Source organism: Camponotus vicinus, unplaced genomic scaffold, assembly GCF_025532165.1.
Source record: "Camponotus vicinus isolate PSW18456_S1 unplaced genomic scaffold, iyCamVici1.0 SCAF_9, whole genome shotgun sequence".
In the NCBI taxonomy this organism is placed as follows: Eukaryota; Metazoa; Arthropoda; class Insecta; order Hymenoptera; family Formicidae; genus Camponotus; species Camponotus vicinus.
The window spans coordinates 7,306,262-7,330,709 of record NW_028141981.1 but is presented as its reverse complement, the minus strand read 5'-3'; the positions used below and the strand labels follow the sequence as shown (position 1 = coordinate 7,330,709).

The window sequence follows — 24,448 nt, the reverse complement described above, 5'->3', positions numbered from 1 at the left end:
GCATTTCCTAATATAATAATTAATTCCACTCGATTGAGAACGTTTTGAAATATATTGTTACTCGAATGTTATTTTAATCTATTTTATAGATTTATTTAAATCTATTTTTCGATGTTATTGATGTTATAATTTATTTGATGTATAAAACAACGATGAATTTATTTAACAAAAAAATAGTCTTCACAAGAAAGAAAAAAAGAATAGATTTTCAGATTATTACAGTATTTGGTACTATTTTTGATATTTATAAAGTAAATTATATAGGCCTAAATTACATATATAGGTCTTTTTTACTATATTATTTACTATAACTTTTTAAATTAAGTCTTTATTTATTATAAATATATTAAAATATTAGAAGTTTGTGAGACATTTACGTTTTATATATATAAAATATAAATATTTAAATTATGTAAATATCTAATGGAAACATAAGAAGAGATAAAGAGAAAGAGAGTGGGAAATGTTTATCATCTTATCACGTTCCAAGGCATTCTAGGTCATGCCTATTATTATATGAGTTCAGTCAGAAAGTTTTGTATTGAACCTCGTGCGCACGCTACGTATTCGCTTATTAAGTTATAATTCCTACACAGATTTGATTTAGATAACATTCGCGATATCAACAGTGTAACGGCGCTGATGAATACACATACGTGTTTATCGAGATATTATTGACATTAGTGACAACGTACGAAGATATAAGAGGCAAGCAATATCTGAACAGAGATAGTGTTGCGCCAGATTGCCCCGTAATTGTTTATACGAAGAAAGTCAAAGTGCAAAATTAAGTGGAATCCATAAATTACCATACACACAATGCGGTAAGAGAAATATTTTATTTGAAGAATTCGGAAATATATATAAAGTTTGACTTCATAACGAATTATCAACATATTTCTTATATTGACATGATTTAGATGTTAAGATAAATAATACAAATATATGTTTTTGCTAAAAGAATTCTTTAACAGTATTTTATTTATTAATTTGTGCTTAATACATACATTATAATAACATTTATTGTATTGATCCAAAAATAATTATTTTATCGTCATAGCATGTTTATCTTAATATCAGCTTCGTCTCTGAGATATGAGAAAACTTAAAAAACAGAATTTGATCGATTCTTCGTAGATTGTGGATATTGTTGACTGCGCTTTTATTAGTCGTAATACTTACGTCAGAAGTTTTTGCAAAACATTCAAGCAAAGATGTCGAATCCAAAGACAAACATGAGAAGAAACACAAAATCAATGTAGAATATAATACAAAGTGAGTATTACTTGATAAACAGAAAATAAAGAAAGATTTCGATTTATATTTTTGCATTAGCATCTTTTTGTCATATTACGTTAAACTAGAAAATTTAAAATTAGAAAAAAGATTATATTTATATTTAGATAAAAATAAATAAAAATATAGACTATTAAAGTTTAACATATTTTTAAAGTTTAACATAACTTTAAAGTAGTAACATATTTTTTTTAATAATATTATTCATTGATTGATTCTATGTTATTCATATTAATTTCTTTTTTTTAAGAGATAAACATCAATCGAAAGGAAAAGACAAACGTTATAAAGAACAAAAACAGAGAAAGAGTAGCTCGTTGGAACGAAATGTCGAAACTCCTTCCGAAAAATATTCAGAAGCAAAGAATTCTGATAATGCAAAGCAGAAATTAAAGAATAAACGACATAAACGTGAGGAAAATATTGTGATAAGCGAGGGAGCAAGTAAAAATTCCGAAGACAAACTGAAATACTCGAAAGATAAGGCGAAAACGGAAACACAAAATAAGAAAGATAAGATTGTCAAAGAACAATCTAGAGAATCTAAGAAGCATTTTGAAACTTCTGATTCTGAGATTCGCCAAAAATCGGAGAAAAGCTTGAAGGAAGGAAAGAACAAGAAGAAATCGAAAAATATTGAGAAAGTAGAAAACATTAAAGAAAGAACAAACGCTGAGGTTCAAAACAAAAAGGTAAAGCGTTCTAAATCAGAATATTCTAAAAACGCTCAAGATGTTGTTGATAAAAAAAGTAAAGAGACAAAGTATGATAAAAAAAAGAAGCAAGAAATACCAAGAAAGACGGAGTCCGAAACAACTGAGGAAGAATTAATCGAAACTGATTTGTTATCTGAAGATTCCAAGCAAGAAAGAAATATGCACAAGAACAAGAAGGAGAAGCAAGAAGCTCAGGAAATATCGAAGGAAAGTAAGAAAAATGAGAAAAAGCAGGAAACAGTGCAAGAGGAAGAGGAAACCGAGGAGAAACAAGTGGCAAATCCTATCGAAGAAGAAACTGTAAATAAAGTTGAAAATTTAAAAGAAAAAGAAACGATAAAACAAAGCCAGACAGGAAACGAAGAAAATTGTCCAGCTCAGGACGACGAGTGTACAAGATCGGAGCAATAATATTTTGATACAACATCTGAAAAAGCATTAAACTATCGAACAATGAAGAACACTGATAAACTTTATATTAATATATTTATGTTATTTTGTCGTGATATATCAATTTGATCATATCAAATGAATCGTGCGCTATATCAAGCGATATTATTTATTTTGCTTATTTACAGTTAATTATATATAAATTTGAGAAAAACGTTTCTCTGTTATTAAATTTTTAATTTCTAAACATCACTTTTTACAGTCTCTTAAGGTTCCTCTTACCAGCCGTCGATTATATCGATGGGATGAACTAAAAATATTATTTCACAATTATATATATGATTTTTTATCTCTCTGTCACACATACACTTGTACGATTTATAAGTTATAAGCAGAATAATTTTCATTCATAACTATGCGAAGATGAATGAATTTATACTTACCAGTAGATTGTGCCATAAACGAAATAACCCACCCCGTTCCAATGTTGTTCACTGTCGAAGTATATTTAACAAGAATTCGATCAGTATCAATCTCCAATCTTGCTGGATCATCCTATGCAAGAAATAATAATCTTAATTGTACATATATTATAGAAAAGATTTTGAAAATTCCAAAATATATGATGTAAAAAATAATTAGAAATTTAATATTTTATAGAAATTTTTTATAAAACTAGAGACTTTCTCTAGATAATTAATTTTATTATTTGCAGAATTGACTGTTCTCGAAAATGCATTATTTCACAAAATAACTTACCCCGCCGCAAAAAGTGCTGCGTAAAAGTTCACCACTAGGAACAACATCATAAATTTTGACATTATTGTTGCCGCAGTTTTTGTTCGTGCCGAGGTCGAAGACGATGAACTGAAGAATAATCTTGAAGCCTCGTGGCACGCTTACATCCCAAGTACATACGGTATTGTTGCGATATACATTGGGATACAACGGCGAGGTGAATTTACCGCCGTAATTGAATATGCGACCGCCGCAACCTCGACCTGCGCAATTTCGTTTTTGAAAGACACTATATATATGCATGTTTTAATGCACGCGAAACGACACCGTATAATCGGATCCTCCCGCGCGAAAATAAACCGCAACATTTCACGAACGCGTATCTCGTGACGCTGCAACCTCGTAAATCATCGCATTGTAATTTCTCCGCATCTGGTGGCGTGCATTAATCGGATACGAAGGGGCAGAGGAAGGAGCGAGGAGAGCCAGAGCGATTTGTCCCTTCCTACGTGTATCATACCTGCATCCGTGGTCGTGTAAATGATGTCATAACTTTGATAAGAATTGAAACCCTCGGTGGTCCAGGAGTGCAGAGTGAGTTTGTTGCCAGTGCTGAAAATCGGACTTGGCGTCGTTATGCTGCACATGGTTCTTATGAGCGGTCCACTGGAGGAACCATCATGAACCTATGAAATGCACAAATTTACTTAAAAATTTAGACATAATAATAGCGAATTTAGAATAAATAATGCAGCGATGTGCATCGTAAGGACAAATTTTGCTTGGATTTTTTCGTTAAAAACAAATTAACAATCGTACAATCTTTGATTTCTCATACAATTATCCTAGTATAAGGAAAAATAAGATAAGTACCTGCACTGCGTTCCGCGTGCAATGTTCTGCATCGTAAACATTAAATTGATTGAAATACAAAGAAATGGTGTGATTTTCGGGGGCGGTAATCGTGATCCAGCAGTTCGTAAATTCGCGATGAAAGATACGTCCTTGTTCACTCGTATAATTTCGATCGCAATTCGCTGTACTATATTCCAATTTAAAACCTTTATGATCATTCGACAGTGATTTAAAAGTTAGTTGAATGCTGTCGCCGTAACTATAGGAAAAATCGATTTGGAATAATATTCTGTTCTTAATTATATAGTGATTTATAATTTATAGCAGAATAAATTTTGCGCAAATACCTATAATAGTCGTGTGGCATTTCGCTGCCGCAATATTTGTATGAGGAGAGAGGGAAATGGCTGCCCTAAAATATAAAATAAGTATAAATTTTAAATAAAATATAAATGAAGAAAAAAAAATATATAAGAGAGAAATAATCGTATGTAAAATATAAATATCATTCTAATAAAACAAAATACAATTTATTGATAAGATAAAGAACTTACTATTTCAATGCTTATCGGATGTTGCTGTATGCCACTATAAACAAAGTCTGACCCGAAGCCTTCGTTTATGTATTTCTAATAATTAAAAAAGTCAATTTTATATATACATATTATTTTTATATATACATATATATATTATAAAAAATTTTTAATTGTTATCTATGTTAGAGAACAAATCACATTTTTCTAAAATAGATATTGTCAGCAAATCATAGAGGCTAACAGTATTTATTCTTTATTCTGTACTTACTGACTGTTCAGTAATTTCTAAATATTCGTCCTCGCATTTGTTAGAGTTTGCCATATCGAAATCTATAAATCGAATTCGCAGTCTATCAATATATTTATCAGGATGTCGTAAAATCCAATGACATTGTATTCCAGTTGTATGCGTATTTGGATAACCTGGAGAAGTGAGTATCTGCGCTGTTTCGTTTACTACTCGAGTACTTAGGCCACACAATGCTGTAATATGAGAAAAGTATTATCAAAATAATACTAATAAAAAAAACAAATCTATAATCGAAAATATAATAGAGATTTTTAGTTGTTTAAAATAAAACAACGTGTTTAAAAAAATCAACGGAAATAATTCTGATAAAGAAAAGTAATGAATTATTTTTTTATATTTAGTATTTTTATATTTATTTTTAGACACTAAATCATTTAGAGAAAGAATTACACATTCAAATATATTTTGTCGTATACAATAATGTAATAATAAATACGAAATTTCTTACAATTAACAACATCTAAAGTGCCCATTGCACCTGCACCTTCATTATTGCCATCGCTATAAAATCTAATCCATAACATATTTGATGTAGATATTATAGGAAATGGCAATAGATTTCCACAAAACTGTCCTAAAAGTACGGCATACGGTCCAGCACCATCTCGAACCTGAAAATAATAAAAAATACTCGATATTTTAGCGTAATAAATTAAAGTGAATATCTCAAAATTTTGTTAAATTAATATGTATTTCTTCTTTGCGATCTCTCTTTTTTTTCACTGCTAATTTTAATTTTCTAATCGATATTATATATTGGAGAATAGCAAAAAAACTATTCAATTTTTTTTGTTTTGTACTATTTTATTATCCTTACACGCGATATTGCATTACGCATTAATATATACTGCTGCAATGCAATGTTTCAGTATTTTTAGAAATATTTATCAAACGCGAATGTAAACTTACTTCAAGGTAATCACCGTTACATTTATCACTTTGGTTGACGAAAATGGACTGATTAAAAATAATTGAATTTCTTATATCCATACTATTGATAGTAAATCTAATAATTTTGTCTGGCGATGTAACCACCGTCCAATGGCACTCTTCAAATGATTGATAAGTTGCCGCCTGCTGAGTTTTAAATGATTTATATTGAACCGAAGTCATATTGATAAATTCTCCGCAACCGTCAACTGGACTTGTTGTAAACAGCACCTAAAACTGTCTATTGTTATTACACATCCCCAATTTGATTGAGAATGTTAACAAAGTAAATAACAGGAAATCGAAAACTATCGAATAATAATTGTGATGAAAAATTCAGTATCTGTTATTATCAATTTTGATAGATCTTTTTTAATAATATAATCAAATGACGTTAAATACGATAGACAATACTTTGGCTGTGAAACCCGCGAAATGTCTTGAGCTATCAGCATTAAAATTGACGACCATGGAATTGGATTCGGATTTAAATATTGGCAAATGTTCGGTCAAGTTTCCGCAAACCAGAGCTATTCGTTTATCAGATTTAACCAAAGCACCTTCATAAATGGCGACGTTGTCAAAGTAGCAGCTGCAAAAATTTGCGATAATAATTGATAAAGTTGAATAATGTATTATATAAACAGATATAGATCCATTGAAAGCTTACCTTGTACTGAACTCGAGGACAAACTTTTCGAATCGTACAACTACGCTCTTTCCTTGCGGCGCTTTAATGATCCAAGTGCAATTCATACGCCCGAAATATTCCTCTCCATGCATCAAGGGCTTAAGTTCGGTTGGGTGTGTTATTATACCACCGCATTCTATTAATTACATTGATTTCGTTATTTCTTTAATCTTTCTATAATTATTTTATTAACTCTCTTATCATGAAATTATCACATGTTAACCACACTGTTCTCTAACAATTATAGATTATTGTTCACAATATAGTTTTAGAAATCACCTATCTTCATCTATATGAATCTATATGAAAATTCGCAAGAAACTTACTGTTGAGGAAATATTTAAATTGGAAGCCACTTCGCGACGCATATTTATCCGTCATGAAGATAATTTGTAGAGATGAGACAGATTTTAGAAGTGGCGGTTTGTTATTGCCGCAATAACTGTCACTTTCTATACTGTCTATATACAGATTTTCCGATGTGATCGTGACATTGTCAAAGCGACAATCACCGCGACCTGCCAAAATTAACTTCACTTTAATCTTGCAATTTTTCTTCTTCCTTTTCACTTTAGGAAACTTTATTCATATCTCAAACATTATCGTAGCTTCATAAAAGGCTTACTAGGCGTTATATTATGCTTGCAGTAGCAGATAATGCACAGAGTTTCATCACAGGCTGAGAGAAGGAAGGATTTACTCACCGCGCTCGAGTTGAAAGTCAGTGAACTCGACAATAATGTCCTCGTCTGGCGCGACGATGGTATAATTACAGAACGCGTTTGGTGGATATAAGTTTGGATACGACGGCGATTGGATGATGTTAACTGCTTCGGTCGCTTTGAAAATACCGCCGCAATTCTCGTTCCAGACGGCACGGAATCCGTCCGATTGTACTGCTTCGTCTGAGTGAAAGATCACCTTCATGCGGTTCGATGTCGAATTAAAGGGCGTAGGTGTGTTTCTGCCGCAAACCTTGCCGAGACTCTTCCATTCATCATTGCCATTTCCTTCTGCCATGATCCAATCAAATACCTACATAACGTAGTTTTATCGTTAATAATTTTTAATATACAAAGTTTCTAATATATTATTATAAAAATATTAATAGCAAGATTATAAATAAAATAACTTTTTTATATATTATATATGTGTAATAAATATTTAATATTTATCATACATATATAATATATAAAAAATATGATATGATAAAATATAATAAAAAATGATAATGCATGTGTATGTAATAATCTAATAATAAATATATAATAGAGAGCTTAATATAAGTATAATTAGACCTGCACATAATCTTTCTCGCAATTAGAACTAGTCTCCAGACTGAAACGATCGATGAAAGCTAAGCCTATGGAATATCCATTGTCGCCAATTATTTCCCACTTACACTCACTCTTGTTTGGATATTGTTTGGGAAATCTGCAATATTTTAAAAGTATTATTATAAGAAATCTTTTTTTTTTAAAGCGCTGCATTGTTATCATAAATAATTACTCGGGTGATGCAATTTCGCGACTGCGACCGCGTAATGATCCACCACAGCCTGTGTTGACAGGTTCCACATTAATTTCGAAATCGCTTCGATTTTCCGACGCGTAATATTCTATCCACAACTGATTCGATATGCTGCTTATATTATATTTCTGAAGTTGATTCGCAGCATGCAAGCAGTGCTTTGCAATTTGCGGCGCTGTCGCTCCACCATTTCTAATTATAAACAAATGTAGATTAAATCGGAGATTAATCGAAAATAAGGAATTTAATAAAATAGCCAGTACTTGACAATGAGATAGTTCTTATCACAATTGCTTTCAAGTTCAAGTTTGGTGAAAGTCAGTTTGATTGTCTCGCCATCAGGATAATTAATATGCCAAACACAGTTTATTGGATAAGAAATATCCTTTGGCGGTCTGATGGTATGAGTTGGACCATTCAAAATACCACCACAAGCTTGCCATTGATATTGTAGATTAAAATTAGTAAGTTCTCCATAAGTGCCATTCATTATCTAAAAATTAATAGATATTAACATTACTTCTTTTTTTTCTATATTTACGTTAATATTAAACATTAATAATCTCAATTTACATTTAAAAACCTTTAATTTATAACTTCTATTTATAATAAGTGATACATATTAATGATACATTACCGTCAACATATTGATCATTTTCGGGCTTCTTAAATATCTTGGTTCCGTTATATTCCCACATAATGTTCCAACATCTATAATATTTAGTGATTACGTTTTGTATATTTTATTCACTTATTTGGACAATTGTTATAAAAAAATTAAAGATAGAGAGAGAAATGAATGAGATTGAGAAATTGAATAGTATTTTTTATTTTACCCTGAAGTTCGATGAATTGAGGACGGATGCAATTTTTTCTAATAATACCCGCACGATTTTCAGATCTGCCTAAATAGCCGGTGACTTTTATTGTTAATGTCAAGCGGTTGTCAGAGATAGAACCAACCATACTTTCGGGTGGTTCTAATATCCAGTAGCAGGCATATGAGGTTTGATTAAACGGTAAACTTGTAGGACCTGTTATATTGCCTTCAAGTTGTCTGAGATTTCCACCACAAGCTGCGGGTAACACGTTATTGAGAAAAATTAATAAATTGTATATGTTCCTTCTTATATTTTTTATAATAGTTATATAAAAATCAATTACAATTGGAAAAATATATTTCCGTTTATATTGCATTATAATGCATGGTGGATAAATTACTATTAATAATGGTTTTTGAAACTTACGGGCTGGGGCTTGAGCTGTGTATCGAAGTTTGAAGCCTCGGTGTCCTGCGGAGGACCAATAGTTGATAATCATGGTATTACTGGAGCTTCTAATCTCTTCTGTACTAGCGCTTTGTCCTAAGACTTTGATCTTTGATTTAAAGTTGAAATCGTTATAAAACTGCAAGAAGGAAAAATTATAGCACATACATTTTTCTTCGAAATAATGTTTCTTATATTTTATTGCCATATGTTATATTATTTACCGAAAGTGCATAACCCACTTGTGTAGGTCCAGGATCGTCAACGATGTCTATATCCAAAATATTTACCACCACTTGATAACCCACCGGTAATTTAATTCGCCAATTACAATGTCTGTAATATGTCGTCAATATTTTATAAAATTTTTAAAAATAATGATTTATTTATATAATTATTTATAATTTTGTTATTCATCAATATAATTTTATAACTTTTGTATAACAAATGTATTCTTAATTTTTTATTTAACAAATGTTCGATATATAAATATTCTAATAGTTTGATAGAATTTAAATCCACTTTAAAAGAAAAATTTACCTTGGTCGTGTGCGTGGATTAGGATATCCGAGTGACTTAATTATTCCACTCATTGCCGTTAATAAACCGCCGCATGCTACAAGCAAATAATATATGACGTAAAATTCGAGATTGTACGGATAATACATCGAGTAAAGTTTATAATTGTACAATTGAGAATTGCTTAATGAAGTTTGTTTTACGGTCACTAACTTTCTTGACTAGTGGTGAAGTTTAAACTGAACCCTCTGTAACTTATGTACTCCCTATTATCACTCTGGAAATATACATATGCTTCATTTGTCGATGTCTCAATTATATCTGGTTTTTGAAGACCGCAGTAAGTTCCAATTTCTGAGACTAAAAAAAATATTGTCTTAAGCCAATTATTGTTACAATAATTAATGCAAATCTAAATTTATATAATTAATTACGTCATTACTTACTCGTATCATTTTCTGCAAGTTTTTCTGCAATTTTTACGTGGTCGGTCGAATGGCATTGACGAAAACCAGGAAGCTGTATATCGCGGAATTGTAATTTCATAGTATGATCTGTCGGTCCTACTAGCAACCAGGTGCAAGTCTGATTTACAGGATAACGATGCGGATAATTCGGAGATGTGATAACGCCACTGGTTCCGCGCAAAATACCACCACAGATCTCTAAAAAATTTACGCTATTTATTATATGTTATCAGGTTTATCATATAAATGCATTATTTTATATATTAATTCCATAGAAGATTCCATAAAAGATTCTTTCATAGTTGTTTTTACGTCATTTAAAAAATTCATAAAGTGCATTTTTTTTAAACTTATTTACCTCCTGAAACAATTGCAGCTTTAAAGCCATTTTTAGGTTCTGGTAAGTCCGTATAAAAGTAAACGTACATCATGTTGCCAGTGGTACTCATACTACTGGGTGCTATGTCCTTGCAATATCTTCCCATAAATTTTGAACTATCAGTTCCGCCATCCCTTATTTCAATATATTCTCTCTCACAGCTAAAAAAATATTAATATGTGGAAACCTCATTTTTATAGTGAAGATCTTTAATTAAAATATTCGTTTTATTTTTTTCTAATATAATCTTATGTCTCACTTTTCGGAATAACTTAAATCAAATCTATCCAAGAAATGAATAGAAAGCCTTTCACCAGCTGGAGCAATAGCTGTCCAGGTACATTCAGTATAGGTTGGAGGAATATTTGGATAGTTGGGGGATGATATTGTCCATCTGTTGTTTGTACTTGTGAAGGTAAACTGACCACCACAGTTCATACTTACTTCTCTAAAATATGATAAGATTAAAAGATTACGATATTAATTATTAATGAAACTAAAAAATAAACGTTTTATATATATATATATATATATATATATATATATATATATATATATCGTATGGAGAAAGATATACATACTCGTACACATATAATTGTATAATTATGCGAGCGTGCATGCGTAAGTATATTATCAATCTAAGGAAACATGCAAAAATTACCTGTAAGTGAGTTTCAAGCGATATTGAAAACCTGTACCAGTAATTTTAACATAAAAACGATTTCCAGTGGTTTCTAGTTCCGGTGGTGCTACATTGCCACAATATTTTCCATCGCCTAACAGAGGCGAAAGCATTCCATCTCCATTTTTTAGCTAAAGAAATTGAATGTATATATATATATATATATATATATATATATATATATATATATATTTATATATATATAATATTTAAACACTAAATTTGTTCTCATATAAGTAATTTCTGTTTACAAATACATGTTAATTAATTAATTCTGCAAAGTATTATACTAAAATACATTATAATATAAAACGTTAATATTTCGTTTATGATTTTATTAATAAGATTGATAAAAAATATGTTTACTAACCAGTACATAATTATCGCTACATGAATGATCAGATGTTTCTTGTATCGACATATCGGTAATCTGGACTTTAATTGTTCTACCGGGTTTCACCGTCACAAGCCATTCACAAGTGAAACGCCATGTGCGAATCGCTCTCGTGAAAGTGGAATTGTCATATTCAATCACGCCATTGGGACCGGTCAAATTACCTCCGCAATCTAAACAATAATGAAGATATTTTTTATTCAAATATTTACTGTAATGGAAATTTTGTTAAAAGACAAAAAAAAATAAGATAGAGACCTCGATACACATATGCGTTGAAGCCAGTCTTATTAATAAACGAATCTGACTCGAATTTCACTGTCATTATATTGGTCCCTTTGATTTGAACCCAGGTGGAGTTTGATAAGCATAACCTTCTTAGCAGATTAGCATTGTTCGTGGATGTCAATGCATATCCGGAATAAACGGAAACCGAATCCGCTATGCAATCGTTAGTTTCTTCTAAATCCATGGATGTTATTCTCAACCTCAAATGCGTCCCGGGTGGCGATGTGAAAACCCAGTTGCAATGTAGATTGGCAGCATAACCGGTTGGCCAACCAGGAGAGCTGATGGCATATGTGTTGTTGCGCTTACCCATTAAAGCTATTTCTTTGTTACATTCTGACACTGTTTGGAAATAAAATTAATTAAATTTGCTAAGAATATTTGTGTGTATTTGTGCATATATATATATATATATATATATATATATATATATATATATATATATATATATAACTGTACACATTAAAATTCTGATAGTTGTGTTAGCGAAGAATTAATAATATATAATTACTTATAAATTAATAATATATAAATAATAATATTAATAATATATAATTACTTATAAATTTATTTATAATAAAAATAGTTATGTATATATGTAGTAAACTTACACTTGATCTCTTTATTATCTTGAGAAATATCTCTTGGTATTTGAAGCCATGTGAGATCGAACCAACTTCCTTGTCTCAAAAAATTAGTTGTCATCGTGATGTAAACCACATTGCTGGACGACTGTATTGGATCTGGCAGAGTATAGCCGCATACTTTTAACAGACTTAATGCTTCATTATCGTACCCATCGTATATCTAATCAGAAATAAATAAAACTGCTTAATATTTAATTTAAATTACGCATAAAACTTTCAATTTCATTGATCGTAAAAGAGATTGTATGAAATATTTATGTACATTAAATATATTTGCATTTATTTTTTGCAATGTGCTTTCTATTTTTATCGCGCTCAGTAAATGATACTTACCTCGACGCTAGAGAAACATGATGTTCCGATATTTTCTATTTGCAAATCTGTGAATTCGATGCGTATGACTGAATCCATTTCGACGGTGATACGCCAGGAAAACTTATCCGTACGCCTATAAGCCAGCGGATACAATGGCGAGGTAATGCGTCCCGTAGGCCCCTCAAGTTCGTTCCCTCCAAAAATAAAATTGTACTCGCCAACAAAACCTTTGGCGGTGCCTGAGCTATCACTTTTAAACTTAATCCATAGTCTGCTCGAGGAAGTAATTGTCGCGACATCTTTTCCACAGGAAACACTAATGAGTTTTCCAATTCCGCTGTCTTCTCGTATCTCGAGATAATCCAGATCGCAATTCTCGCTCGATTCGATATCAAATTCGGAGAATGAAAGAGTGATCCTATTGCCGGGGGATGTATTCAATATCCAAATGCATTCTGCGTTTAATGGATAGCTGTTCGGATAACCCGGCGAAGTGATCGTGCCTTGCGCAGAAGTATAGTTTCCGCCACATGCTAAAAGATATAAACAAGATTTTAAAAACGCCTTCCAATATCGTTCACGGATTCTTTATCATATCATTATAAACTATATTATCGACACACCTGTATTCAGAACAGAATAGCTAGCGACGAAATGGCCAGCAAACTCGTAACGTACAAATAGATGCAGCGTGAGTGAGTTTCCGGTGCTTGTAATCGGCGGCGGTGTGATATTGTTGCACCATTTTCCTAAAAGCGGCCCATCTGTGCTGTCACCCTCGAATACCTGAATGTAGTCCCAAGAACAGGGACCTAAAGCGGTGTCCCATGTGGAAAGTTCGAGTGGATCGATCTCCATATGTGTAAAGGTAACTGTCACGTGATCGCCTGATGAAAAATAATATTTGTAGAATAATGGTTGAAATTTATAAAGAAATACAAATATGTGAACCAAGACAAAAATATAGAGATTATATTTACCTGGATTCTCAGCTATCAACGTCCACGTACAATTAGCTTCGTCGTGTTGATTAATGCTATATCCACTCGAGGACGTAAGGAAACCGTGATCTTTCACGATTATGCGAGCACCGCAGGCTCTAACATACTCAGCTTTGAAACCTTTGGCTGAAATTATATTATCGGTTCGCATGGCTACTAACATCTGGTTGCCAGTCGAAACGTAGGACGGTGGCAATTGAGTGCGACAATGCGTTCCTAGTAATGGATCATCCTTCGTTGGCCCATCAAAGATCTAGAGAAATAGGAGAGACAAGAATAATAATATTTATTATTAGATCTAAATGAGAACACACTTAGAATTTTACAATATATTTTTTTTTAAATTATAATATATACCTTAACGAAATCATCAGTGCAATTTCTACTATTCTCCATATCAAAGTCTAGGAAGGTGAGATTCACAACGTAATTGCTGTCGACTTCTAGCAACCACTCGCAATTTTGACCATGCGGATAATTTTGCGGATAATTAGGCGAATGAATAATACCCGAATCTGTTGTAAATTTACCGCCACACTCGATAGGAACGCTTTTATAGCTAGCGTTAAACCCTCGACCAGCGTAAGACGTATCCGACTGGAATTTTATAAACATTTTGTTTCCAGGACTAGTGTAAATTATTGGTTTCTCTGAAAAACAAAGTTCGGCCAATATCGGCGCGTCTGCATCGTCGCCACTATAAATTTGCAGTTTGTCGAATAAGCAGTCTTTCCGTTTTTCAGTATTTATCTGTAAGAGGAAATTTTTCATTTTCAATTACGATTTAATTTGTTAACACCTTTTCTATAAATTTGTGAAATTGACATTTCAGATATTACTCACTTCATGAAGAGTGAGTTCTACGCTGTGCATATAATCTACTTCAATTAGCCATTCGCAAACGATATTCGTCGGATAACCAGATGGATATCCGGGTGATGTGAATGTATCGTACGGCTTACTTAAATGTCCACCGCAACCATGCACCGTCCATTCGAGTCGAAAGCCATTAAAGGCAATAAAGGAATCCGTGATAAATGTTATAAACACTTGATGCTGCGTCGAACTAATTTTCGATGGAAATTCCGTTCCACAGAATCGACCTAACTCGGTGTTGGGATTGTCTTCGTCACCTTCCATAATTAACAGATAGTCATATGTGCAAGTGTCCAGTGTGCCTCTTTCGAGATCAAAGTGCGAGAAAGTTAGATTAATCGTGTTGCCAATTGGAGCCTCGATTATCCAACTACAATTTATCGAGTGCTCATATTTATTAGGAAAATTCGGTGATTCTATTACACCGTAGTAGCCGTGTAGTTTATTGTGACACTCTGTATCATAAAAATAATATTTTATAATAAGTAACATAATTATATAATTAAGTTGAAAATTAATAAAAAATCGATTCGACTTTTTATATGATCCAAAACATTATATTCTAAGATTGACGATGTAGAATATCTTCATAATCAAAAATCAAAAAAGCGACGCGCAAGATATTTTTTTAAATATAAAATATAATTACATAACATCAACTTAATAATATGAATACTTACGCGTTTCGTATTTTAGATGGAAACCGCGAGCAGGATTACTAAAGTCACTGCGAAATCGAATGGTCAGTTGATTGGATTTAGATTGAATGATTTTTGGATACGTGGTACCGCAGTAACGTCTTCCATTTGTACGACGACTGATACCCTCAAATATTTCGATAAAATCATATCGACACTTTACGTGATCCTCGAGGTCGAGATCGACTATTACGAGTTGCACCAAACTACCCGCCGCCACGGCTATCTTCCAGTAACAATCTGCATTCGCTGAATAAGGTTCTGGGTAATTTGGAGACATAATATCGCCAGTGACAGTTGTCATCGTACCACCGCATCCTAAAGTAAAACATACATAAATTTAAAAGAATTAAGACTATGTGAAATTTTAGGAAATTCAGGGTTTTCACTGTACGCTCTTACTATAAGTTAAAAGTATACTTGAGTTTATGGTAAAAATCTTGAATCGTTTGGATTATTATTTTAAATCAAGAAATTTTATAAAATCTTGAAAATTTTTAATAAATATGGACATCCATGGAAAATAGATATTATTTCAAATATATTTAAATATCAATTACATACAACAACGATCGCATGCCATATGAAAGCATTTTCTTTAAATAAAAATATATATTTGATAAGAAAGAAGAAATAGATATTAAGATAAGATTAATACTAACTTAAGTAATTTTCTACTTTGATACACATAAAAAAATGATATTTTTCTTTTTTTAATTACTATACAAACAGTAATAGCTGTGTTATTATATATTAGATATATTATATATATTATAATTATAATTATATATTGTTTTAATCTCCAATTATATGTATACGAAAATAATTTATTTCACTTTCCAGAATCTTTTAAACGTTCTAAATATTTAAATATTTCTAAAGAAAAACTTTTTAAATCAATTCACACACAAGGGTTTTAGAATATTCAAAATTTTTAAAATTTTTTAAGAACTGTCAGCTTTAAATAATAAAGCAATTTGAATCTTTATGATTAAATTACTTGAAAACTTAAAAGAAAAATTCAAATGTTTATCATTAGCTTACTTACCTTCCGTGGTGCTGTCCCATTGTATCTCAAAACCTTGTAGTGATCTCGAGAAATCCGAGACGAATCTAATGTACATTTGATTGGTTTGACTTGGTATTTCAGTGGGTATTTCTGTGCCACAAAATTTGCCGATTAATGGTGCCGAATCATATCCACCGTTTCTGAAATATAAGAAATATAAAGTGACTATTTATATGTATAAAAAAGCAAAAAACTTATATAATTTTAAATTAATTACCTAATTTCTAAGTAATCGAATCCGCAAGTCGTATGTTTCTCCAATTCAAATTGATTAACCGTGAGCGTAATTCTGTGTTTGTTTTGCGCTTCAATAATCCAAACGCAATCCCTCTGATTCGGATAATAGTCAGGATAATTTGGCGATCTAATAACGCCATTCGGTTTCGAATAGCGACCGCCGCAGACTTTTGTAACGTCTGCGAAAATATATGTGGCGACAAATCCATCTAGTGTAATGCTTGAATCAGTGTGGAACAATATGGTAAGTGTGCGATCTTGTGTCATTAAGTCGGGTGGTTTAGTATTACCACAATATCTAAAATATGTAATTATATATTATTAATTATAACATAAAAATTAGATTTAAAAAAAAAAGAAATATTATTAAAGAGAAATTTGAAATGAAGGACGTAAGTAATAATAGCATAATAGTAATAATATTATTTATAATTATCTTTTATAACTATCTGATGATTACTAGCTGATTTTTTCATATAACATTAACTTACTATTTTTCCTTAAAGAGTTAAAAATAAAAGAAACTGGATACTGTTCTAACATACGTGGCTATTATATTTTCAGTAGGTGAAGTGTAGTTTTCATAAATGTTGACATAATCATGGTAGCAATTATGATGAGATTCCAAATCAAATGACATCCAAGTAAGTTGTATTACGAATCCCGGCGGTGCTTGAATAGTCCAAATACATTCTTCGTTATCGGCATAAACTCCACTTTCAATGGGAGGCCTAATCACTCCGGGTGATTTTCTTAGCAATCCGCCGCATCCTTAATAAAAATAATAATATTAACTATTTTCAAAGCTCCATTTTTACGCAAAAAAATTCTTCAGGTCATCAATTATTAAAGCCATAGTATATATATATAAAGGTATGATAAATGTATAACATCCAAGTTATTTTTAAATCACAGATCAACTTACTGCGATCGATGGTTGTGTAGTTAGCTTTGAAGCCTCGACCCTCGATACTGTTGTCGGTTGTGAATTTTATATACATAAAATTATGTGTAGAATAATAAGGGCTGTCTGGAATGTGATCTTCATCGCCGCATAACGTAGCAAGTTTCCTTGCATTTTCATCATTACCATCGTAAATCTCGATGTAATCGTAGTAACAATGCGGTGGTTCTCGACCTTCGATATCCATATCTTCTATGGTTAATATGATTCCTTTATTCGGTGATTGTATAATCTCGTAAATACATGTTCTCGAATCATGATAAATGTTTGGATAGAAGGGTGACTTGAGAATTCCGGTCTCTTCATGGAATTCGCCGCCGCATAAAGTTTCATAAGACATTGTGAAACCTTCCAATTCATAAGACCAATCGGATTTGAAGATCACAACTAACGTGTTTGTGTTCGACTTAATTGTTGGCGGCATATCCGATCCGCAGTATCTACCAAGTAACTGGGAAAATTTGTTAGGTCCATCGTAAATCTGAAAGAATATAAGTGAGATTAATTACGTTCTTGTGCATACTAGAAAAATAAAAACTGAAAGATTACCTCGACAAAATCAAATTGACAACTGGAAGATCGTTCAAGATTAAATCGCAACCATGATACTCTGATTCGTTCGCCTGCTGGCAATTGTATCTTCCACTCGCATTCCATATTCGGTTGATAATTCGACGACGAATGGCCGGGCGAATTGATCGTTCCAGTTGCACTTGTATAAACCCCACCGCAACCAGGAATACCTGATATTATTTTTATAAATTAAGGATCTCTCAAATTTTCAAATTATTAAATCATTATCAATTATTCTAAATAAATAGGATTATTAATTAACATAATTGCTTTAATAAATAAATACCTTCAATTGTCGAATAATGGATTTGGAAACCGACGTCTTGACCAACATCATCAGAATGAAAATGAACGGTTGCTTCAGAACTGGGTGTGATTAGAGGTGGTGGACGAGTGTGATTGCAGAAAAGCCCTAAACGTTCTTCTTCCATACCTGTAATCTATACCAAATAAAAAATCAAAATGATGTAAAAATATTTCAAGTCATGTGTGCGAAAAAAATATATAATCTGAAAATTTATTTATATAATATTATATGTCGATCTATGAAATAGCATGAAGAATTTACCTCTACATAATCGGCTTCGCAATGTTCTTCAAGCATCAGTTGACCAAAATGAAACTGGATTCTTTTTGATGGTGCAACGGAAATTCTCCAGAAACAATCCCTATTTGGAGGATATCTTCCTGGCGAGCCTGGAGACGTAATCGTGCCATAATTATCCTCTAAAACACCTCCGCAAACAGGATCGATGCTATTCCAATGGAAAGTAAATCCATCATGAGATACACTGCTGTCCGAATGGAACCACAAGTAAAGGGTATTATGGGACGAAATGATATTTCCGTTTCCATTAGGCAATGTATGACCACAAAATCTATTAATCATTTGACTACCAGCATTCCTGCCATCATGAATCTAAAAACATATATACACATTTTGAAGGAAATATGCATTTTTAATTTTTTCTTCTTTATTTCTTCTTATTTTATACTTCTTATAAAATTCTTTTGATCTTAGTTGTATAATAGGTTTTTTATATTTAATAGATTTATTTAATAGGTTTTTATATTTTAATTTTTTATATTAATAAAGTTTAAAATTGAGATTTAAATAGCATATTGAAAATTTAATTTAAAATATTGAAAATTTTTTTAGAATAAGTATCAAGGATTTATAAATCCTTGAAACCATTATTTTACTAATTTTGTCCTAAAAATGACAAGAAACACAAATACTGTCTAATATATACATAGCTCCAAGATCTTACAAAACTTATAACTCTATTAAAATAGAACGAGAAGTTTTCAAAACTGTCGCATGTGATGTTAGCAGTTATTCGATAATTTTGAACACTTTTAATGATATCACCTGTAGAAAATCAAACTTGCAATCTGTGGACTTTTCAAGATTGAAAGCCGTGAAGGTGACGTTCAAAACTTTAGAAGATTCCGTAATTAAAACCCAAGCGCAGCTCAATCCGTGCTGATAAGTGCTACCACCCATGGGAAATTGAAGTGTTCCCATAGGATTGCGTGACACACCGCCGCATGTTTGCCGCTCTGTCTCGCACCTGTTTCCCGTATAGCTAGATGTACACTGACACGTTGCTTGTCCGTTTAAAACATTGCAAATACCATTGTTTCGACACGGATTCGGCGAGCACGGATCGGTCGGTGTGTTACATGTTGTTCCTAAATGTTTACAAAGGATAATGAGAATACAATAATATATATACATGTATATAAACGTTCAACATTTTATATAAATAATTGAGTAAAATAAAATATTTCTAGCGAAATGATGTAATTATTATTTTCCGCGACATAACTTTTTAAACGTCATCTTATAATTCGTATAATTTACATTTAATATTTACAAAATTTACAGTATATATTCGCCAAACATGAATTAATCTCGTATCTTATCTATTCGAAGAGATGTAGAAAGCAGAACGTTACAGTTTACAAGTAAGTTTATGAACCTATTTTCCTCCCTTGCTCCGTCTCTCTTCCCTAATACGTACCTGAATATCCTGGATTGCATGTGCAAGTGAAGCCATTTGCACCGTTTGGCACACATGTGCCATGCACACAGGGGTTGACAGAACACGCTGTATTAACTGATACATCAGCTAACTGACAACCGTTTGGTCCCATTCCATTACCTACGTAACCCGGTGGACAACGGCATAGAACGTAAGAACTTGTAAGCGATGGATTTTCGCTACATATAGCTAACGGATGGCATCCGCCGTTATTGATGGCGCAACCTCCGACAAAAATGCAACTGACACCATCACCACGATATCCTGAAGGACAGGCCCCGCACACCCTAGAACCCTGTAATTAAAATCATTGTAATGAAATATAAACAGCGATAATTTTATATTACGCATGATGTAACATAAAACGTCTACGCATCATTTACCATCGTGTTCATGCACTGCACGTAAGGCGAGGTACTGCAACCACCATTGTTAATCAGACACTCATCAATGTCGGTGCAATAATAGCCATTTCCGCTGTAACCGTGTGGACAAGCGCCGCAGGTGAATGAGCCGCGGGTATTGTGACACGATACCGGTGGATTTACAGAACAGGGTGGATGGTATGCCGCGCATTCATCTACATCCTTGGTGCAAGCTGGGCTCGTACCATCGCTCTCCCATCCCTGGCAACGATAAATAAAAGACTCAGTCTCTGCTAGTTTATGCGCCAATTCTGCACGAAATATAGGTTGATTGAAACCAGCGATAAGAAAGAGAAGAGCGTACTTGGTCGCAAATGCATGTATAGCCTAGCGGAGAACTACTTTTGGCGACACACACACCGTGCTCGCCGCAAAGCGCTTCGGAATTCTCCGTATTGCAAATCGACGTTTTCTGCGTGCAATGAAGACCAAACCATCCCGGCAAGCAGTCGCATCTAGTACCAAACATGACATTATATATAGACACATTTTAGTATATCTGAGAAACCGTACCACCGACGAGACTCAATAAAATTATTTAAAACAATAGAATTAAAGGAAATAGGAGATTTAAAGTTATTTAAAAGTATTATTTTTTAATAGAATTTCTTTATGTGAAAAATGCTTATTATAAATTTGTTTAAAAAATCTGCAGTCAAGTGAAGATATTCAAGGTGCGATTTCTCTGTTTAATATTAATTACTGTAATGGGAAACATAATTGTTAATGTTGTGTACCGATAAGATCCAGGCAAATTGCGACATGTTGCTCCATTTTGACATCCAAGTTCCGTACCAAGAAATCTTGCGCATTCATTGACGTCCATCATACAATTCGGGCCCTAAAATTATCGTGAATTATCTTCATGAAATGTTAACGCTCCAGTCATGCATACCTCCCAATTTGATGGGCAATGACACTGATAGGCATCATAAAGATCCTCGCATGTACCGCCATTTTGACACGGATTACTTTGGCATTCATTCTCTCGGAGCAGCGTTTGCATAGCTCTTAGTGAATCTTCTAATGCTTTAAGCTGAAATAGAGATATATTACAGATTTTTAATTTAATTTTATATAAATCATTATTCGTTTATTGCTTACGATAAATTTTCAATCTATACATACTCGAATGTTGATTCGACGAATGGTGTTTCTGGTTCTAAACGGCAATGGATTAAAAGTCTAAAAAAATGTTACTTTGTATAAATAATCTGATTACAAATATATGTAATTTTTTTTCATTTTTTTATTTGGATATGTATTGAATATTATTTTTATCGATAATGGAAACACAAAAAATTAAATTAGTAAGATAAATAGTGATTTAATATTTTTAAATAAAGTTGCTCGTGTAATAATCGTGTACAATCTCTTTTTCAATTTATTTTCACATGTAAAATAATACTTACATTTAGTGCACTTTGGTATGAAAATACATTGTAAAGAAATATACCGTTGCAAGATTCAATATTGCACATTGCATATTCTTACCGGATATATGCGTGAGCTATTTCCTACGCGAATCGTGCCGTTCACGTCGATGCTCCTCTCGAGAAGAGCGACTCTTCTCTGTAAACCTGTGGAGCCTGTCACTATAGTCGTTAACTGGTGAAGAGAGCTCTCCATCTCAGCCAAGTATCCCATCCGCCACCTGTCAATGACCCGCGTCGCATTTTGCGCCTAAAAGGGAATCGAGACGTACACGTTAACCGATTGTATCTCGATTATGCTGTACATTTAGATGTATATTCATTACCGCCGATGCTACATGAAGCAGATTGATCTCATTAACATTCATGTAACCGCTTCCTGTTATCTTCAGAGTAATATTTCTATCTTTTGCGCTAGAAATTATGAGATGTCCATCTCGAGATTCCAGAACGGGTCTGTGAAGATAATTTATATAAAAAAAAGTTTTTTAAGAGCAATAAAATTAAATATAAAACACTTTATTCGATTATAATATCTTATATACATATGTCCAAGTTTTTGTATTTTTTCATTACATATAACTAATTGTAAGTCGCTATTTTTATCAATTATATCAATTGTATCGATTATATACAAATCCACGATAATTTTTTTTTATTTGAACATATAATAAACTTTATACAAGTGCGAGTAACGAGATATACATATAAGACGTAGACAACGAACTCTTATCACGAAACATACCTCTCGTCCATCCATGCCGCGCAGAAACTCAAGTGTAATAATAAGAACCATCCCAGTGTAAAAGCCATGCCAGGTAGGTTGAAACTCAGTAAGCTGAATATTATCCAATCATACCTTATTGCACTCTCGCAGAACTCCTGTCGAAAAGACAGGATGTAACAGATTGATCCATGAGGCCATCGTGCGCGCCTGTATCTCTTGAGTGGGCGTATTTGGAAGATTTATCAGAATCCACCCAATATCGGTTTACGGTTCGCTATAAATTATATATGCTAAGCAAGAGAGATTTGATGTACAAAGTCAACGGAAAATCATGCCATTCAAAGAATTATTATGTCAAAAGTTATCAAAACATTTATATCATCTGTGTATATACATATATGTGTATTATAATATAGCACATTTATATAAATTTATACTAGAATTTATTTTAATTTATTAAATTTTAATATGTATATTATTCTCACGAATTGATAGATATTTATTTATATTATTAATTTGATATGTGATTAGTGTAATTAATGATTAATTATTTTCTATATACGGTAAATGATGCCTAGTTATCGCAATGATAACGATCAATTAAATTATATATAATATTTAAAGAGATTAAACGAATGATACTATAAAGCAAAAGCATAATGAAAAAAATGTATAAGTGAATATTTAATTAATTGTACAATCAAGATTAATTAATGTTTGATATTGTTTGATTTTTTATTATTTATACATATTTTAATTGTTTATACATATGTATAAATAATTAATTTAATTGTTTATACATATATTGTGTAATAATGTTGTATTGTGATTATTATCTATTATATTTAAATAGAATGTATCTATATATTGTAAATTATATTAATACGAAACTGAAAAGACATTCGAGATTTTGATATCAATTAAATGTATTCGTAAATTCCGCATTAATTTCTAAACCATCAATATTAATTTTTAATTTGCTAGATATTCTATATATGTATAAATTATGACACATTACTTGATAAAATTTGTCTTTTCTTAATATTATATTATTAATACACACAAATGTGTAACAAAACATGTACAGGTATTAAAAAATTCAAGCCAAATGAGTATTTTAATATCAGTGTAAGATATTGACACATTAAAATGTTTAAATGTTATAGGAAAATGAAAAATTGATAACCATTTTATTTTATGTCGGGAAATATTTAAAATTTTTCATCATTTTGCTGTTATTGACTCATTTCGAATAGTTGATATCCGAGAATTATTGTACATTTGATAAGCGATAAATGCATGTTTCATTATCCTTAAATATACTAGTTATCATATAATCACACTTCCATAAGAATAGTTATAATCATCTATTTTTCAATCAAAAGATATTTCTGTGAATAAGAAATTTATGGAAGAAAATTTTCTTCCATAAATTTCTTGTGAATT

The 24,448-nt window shown here is 31.9% G+C and overlaps 3 protein-coding genes across 4 annotated transcripts in view; 2 read left to right on the top strand and 1 right to left on the bottom strand.

Moving 5' to 3' along the window:
* The window catches only part of Pgant2 (polypeptide N-acetylgalactosaminyltransferase 2), a 220,540-nt gene that overhangs the window by 846 nt on the left and 195,246 nt on the right, over positions 1-24,448 (top strand). The window lies entirely within an intron of this gene.
* Positions 548-3,047, top strand: LOC145977455 (uncharacterized). Its single transcript, XM_083109471.1, has 3 exons — positions 548-824; positions 1,138-1,275; positions 1,547-3,047. The coding sequence occupies exons 1-3, from the start codon at positions 820-822 to the stop codon at positions 2,421-2,423; spliced, it is 1,020 nt and encodes a 339-aa protein (XP_082965597.1). The 5' UTR covers positions 548-819; the 3' UTR covers positions 2,424-3,047.
* On the bottom strand, positions 2,558-23,174 carry Cubn (Cubilin). Of its 2 annotated transcripts, XM_083109465.1 has the most exons (53): positions 23,021-23,174; positions 22,602-22,731; positions 22,337-22,525; positions 21,971-22,027; positions 21,738-21,878; positions 21,580-21,683; positions 21,147-21,297; positions 20,801-21,043; positions 20,397-20,712; positions 19,742-20,064; positions 18,938-19,288; positions 18,656-18,809; positions 18,346-18,539; positions 17,758-18,277; positions 17,378-17,603; positions 16,813-17,130; positions 16,575-16,735; positions 15,509-15,844; positions 14,796-15,283; positions 14,310-14,702; positions 13,932-14,205; positions 13,575-13,838; positions 12,970-13,484; positions 12,601-12,796; positions 11,960-12,331; positions 11,678-11,874; positions 11,287-11,438; positions 10,885-11,073; positions 10,605-10,786; positions 10,226-10,444; positions 9,993-10,139; positions 9,801-9,876; positions 9,485-9,596; positions 9,240-9,399; positions 8,829-9,068; positions 8,630-8,703; positions 8,256-8,485; positions 7,972-8,184; positions 7,761-7,896; positions 7,167-7,497; positions 6,789-6,980; positions 6,442-6,598; positions 6,186-6,363; positions 5,751-6,002; positions 5,290-5,452; positions 4,800-5,014; positions 4,550-4,624; positions 4,343-4,407; positions 4,014-4,254; positions 3,661-3,826; positions 3,162-3,403; positions 2,846-2,957; positions 2,558-2,712 (listed from the first exon to the last, which is right to left on the bottom strand). In XM_083109465.1, exons 1-53 carry the CDS (start codon positions 23,086-23,088, stop codon positions 2,681-2,683), a joined length of 11,232 nt encoding a protein of 3,743 aa, XP_082965591.1. In that variant the 5' UTR covers positions 23,089-23,174; the 3' UTR covers positions 2,558-2,680. The 2 variants fall into 2 exon arrangements, with proteins under 2 accessions (XP_082965591.1, XP_082965590.1); XM_083109464.1 differs by having other exon boundaries at positions 2,558-2,957.